At 36.2% G+C, this 2,735-nt stretch overlaps 1 protein-coding gene across 1 annotated transcript in view; it reads left to right on the forward strand.

The window, feature by feature from the left end:
• LOC111376945 (chaperone protein dnaJ 10-like) overlaps positions 1–2,735 on the forward strand; it is a 15,240-nt gene that overhangs the window by 11,223 nt on the left and 1,282 nt on the right. Inside the window, exons 7-10 of the mRNA XM_022999961.1 lie at positions 210–368; positions 1,765–1,943; positions 2,028–2,108; positions 2,197–2,349. Coding sequence (XP_022855729.1) covers positions 210–368; positions 1,765–1,943; positions 2,028–2,108; positions 2,197–2,349 — 572 coding nt within the window. The remainder of the gene's footprint in view (positions 1–209; positions 369–1,764; positions 1,944–2,027; positions 2,109–2,196; positions 2,350–2,735) is intronic.

The raw sequence follows: 2,735 nt of genomic DNA on the forward strand, positions 1-2,735 counted from the left end.
TTTTGGGGCAATTTTTTCCTTTTTTTTCTTGAATGGAGAACAAATTTTTTTACTCCCCCCCCCCCCTCTTCCCCCCTTTCTCCCTCTCTCTATCTCTTTCTCTCCGACATTTGTCACATTCATTTTTCTTCAGTATGCTGCTCTTTTATCATCATTTTACTGCAATTGGAGAGTGTGTTTGCCTCATCAATTTATGTGTTCTGTTACAGCGTATGGCGTTGATATGCTGAATACCATTGGCTATATATATGCAAGGCAGGCAGCAAAGGAGCTTGGAAAGAAGGTGATGTATCTGGGAGTGCCATTCGTTGCTGAGTGGTTCAGAAACAAAGGACACTTTATAAAATCCCAAGTAACTGCTGCAACAGGTTAGTTATCATGTGCTGTTTTGACGAGAAGCTGATTTTGCTTGGTTTCTATATTTTTACTCGGATAAAATATTTTGCCTTGTTTAGTTACCCTGTCGTGTATCTAATTCAAAATCAAATGTCCGAAACTGGCTCTATGGCCATGATACCTAGGTTCTACTTGGTTTTGGAGGTTTGAAATGAATTGTAAACTGTGTACCAATAAAACAAGACCTGAGATAGAGAATTTGTTGATCAGAGGACATAGTGTACAAGCCGCGAATATTATGTCCTCTGTTTATGTACAACAAACAACTTAATTGTCATGCTACCTGTGTTCTTACCAGATACTTTCATTAGTTCTTTTGCAAATCTTTAAAGGTGTTATAACTTAAACTACAATTTCATATAATACTAATTACAATTTTTAATTAAAGCTGAAGAATTTCTACATTCCTTTTGTTTTTAAGATTCAAAGAGATACAGTTTCTTTTTCTTTCTTCTATTTCTTTTGTTTCACTGGGGTGAGATCTACAATTATATAGCTGAAAGGAGCTAAATCTGACCCTTGATCATGCCAATATGGGTCAGGGCTAACCAACGGCGCAAAACATTTGTGCCCATATTGACGGATAAAAGTTATCTTAGTCTTGGGAAAACCAATCACATTATCCTTCCAAAACCAGGTGGGACAATTTAGTACAAGCTGCCAATCAAGATATGATATTTGTTGTGTCCAATCCATGGTCCATAGATCCATGGCTCACCCACAATTCAGGATTACGATAGCACAAGATTTGTGGCTTTTGATACTGCCCGCTATAATTTGAGTCAGATCCTTCTCCCTGCCAATTGTTCGGATTGCTTATGCCCATATCGACAGGTAGAAGATGCATATATATCAATATAAACCAGTCATATGACTCATATTATCCTATTGCAACCAACATGGGTGGTGATTACATCAGAAAGATGTGAGATCTTATCTTGATTATTCTTGGGCTTTATCTTTAAATTTCGATAATTAGATAGTTTCTTTTGCTTATGAGTTCTCAATTTACTCATGCATGGCCTGTGGCCAGGTTTTTAGTTTCAGTTGCATAGTTAAAATATATTCTTACCATAGGCCTTGTTATTATACACATTAGTTTGACAAAAATTTCCAGTTATTTGGTTCTGTTGTACTCAATTCAATATAAATATTCCATATTTATCTGTGCTGGCTATATGGGTCTTCTTCCCTTCTCAATTTGTAAAATTGATGATCCCAGTTCATACAGAGCCAACATGTCATGATGTTGTTAGGTTATTAATTTCCTTCTCTCGAGCTTTGGACTAGATGTATTAACAGAATTGTTTTTTATTTAATTATTTTGTAGTATTTTTATGGAACTAAATTAATTTATAATTTTCATAGGTGCAATAGCTTTGCTCCAGCTACAAGAAGACATGAAGCGGCATCTTAGTGAAGAAGGAAACTACACTGAGGAGGAACTTGAAAAATACATGGAATCCAACAAGAAGTTGATGACTGATTCCCTCTGGAAGCTTAATGTAGCTGATATTGAAGCGACACTCTCCCGTGTTTGTCAGATGGTTGTTTTCAGGACTTGAACTTTTGGTTAACTGTTTTTTGTCTCATCTCAATTTCTCCATTATGATGTATTATGATTTCCTTAGGTTCTCCAAGAAAACAATGTGAAGAGAGAGGATCTTCGTCTACGAGCAAAGGGTTTAAAAACTTTGGGCAAAATTTTTCAGGTAATATATATGCCCAAAGTTCTCGTCATTTTCCCTTCATATAAAGTATTGCATTCATTAAAATGTAAATGTTTTTCGTATGCTTCAGAGAGTGAAGACAGACAATGGGAATGACAGTATACCAAACGACCCTGTCCATAAGTTGTATGGGAGTGAACCAAGTAACAATGCTTCTTCTTTTAACACATCAGAAGGATCGCCAAAAGATGAAGAGGTGTCTCACAACGCATTAGCATCCCAGGTAGTGCTTTCGTTTCCCCCATAAACTCTCTCTCTCTCTGTGGAAAAGGTGAAAATTAAAACAGCTTCTGCTAAAAAAGTTCATCTGTTTTAGATAGAGAAACTTTTTTCTTGAATAAGATGATTTTGCTCACCCACCACCACAACATGCACACTAGAAAAAGGAAGAAGAAAAATCCAATCAAAGGAAAAAAGATAAAATGGAAAATGAAAAAGGGTAAGTGTTCCAAAAAGCTCTGATGCTCTAACTTTTCGAAATGGTTGAAGTACCTGTGTCGAATACGACACGAGTATGGGTATGAGATATATGTCGGATCCTTCAAGTTTTAATTGGACATTTTGCCCTTTTGCTTCTTCTCTTTTATTTTTTATTTTATTCCCCCCCCC

The sequence above is a fragment of the Olea europaea genome, unplaced genomic scaffold (assembly GCF_002742605.1).
Source record: "Olea europaea var. sylvestris unplaced genomic scaffold, O_europaea_v1 scaffold1584, whole genome shotgun sequence".
Lineage (NCBI taxonomy): Eukaryota > Viridiplantae > Streptophyta > Magnoliopsida > Lamiales > Oleaceae > Olea > Olea europaea.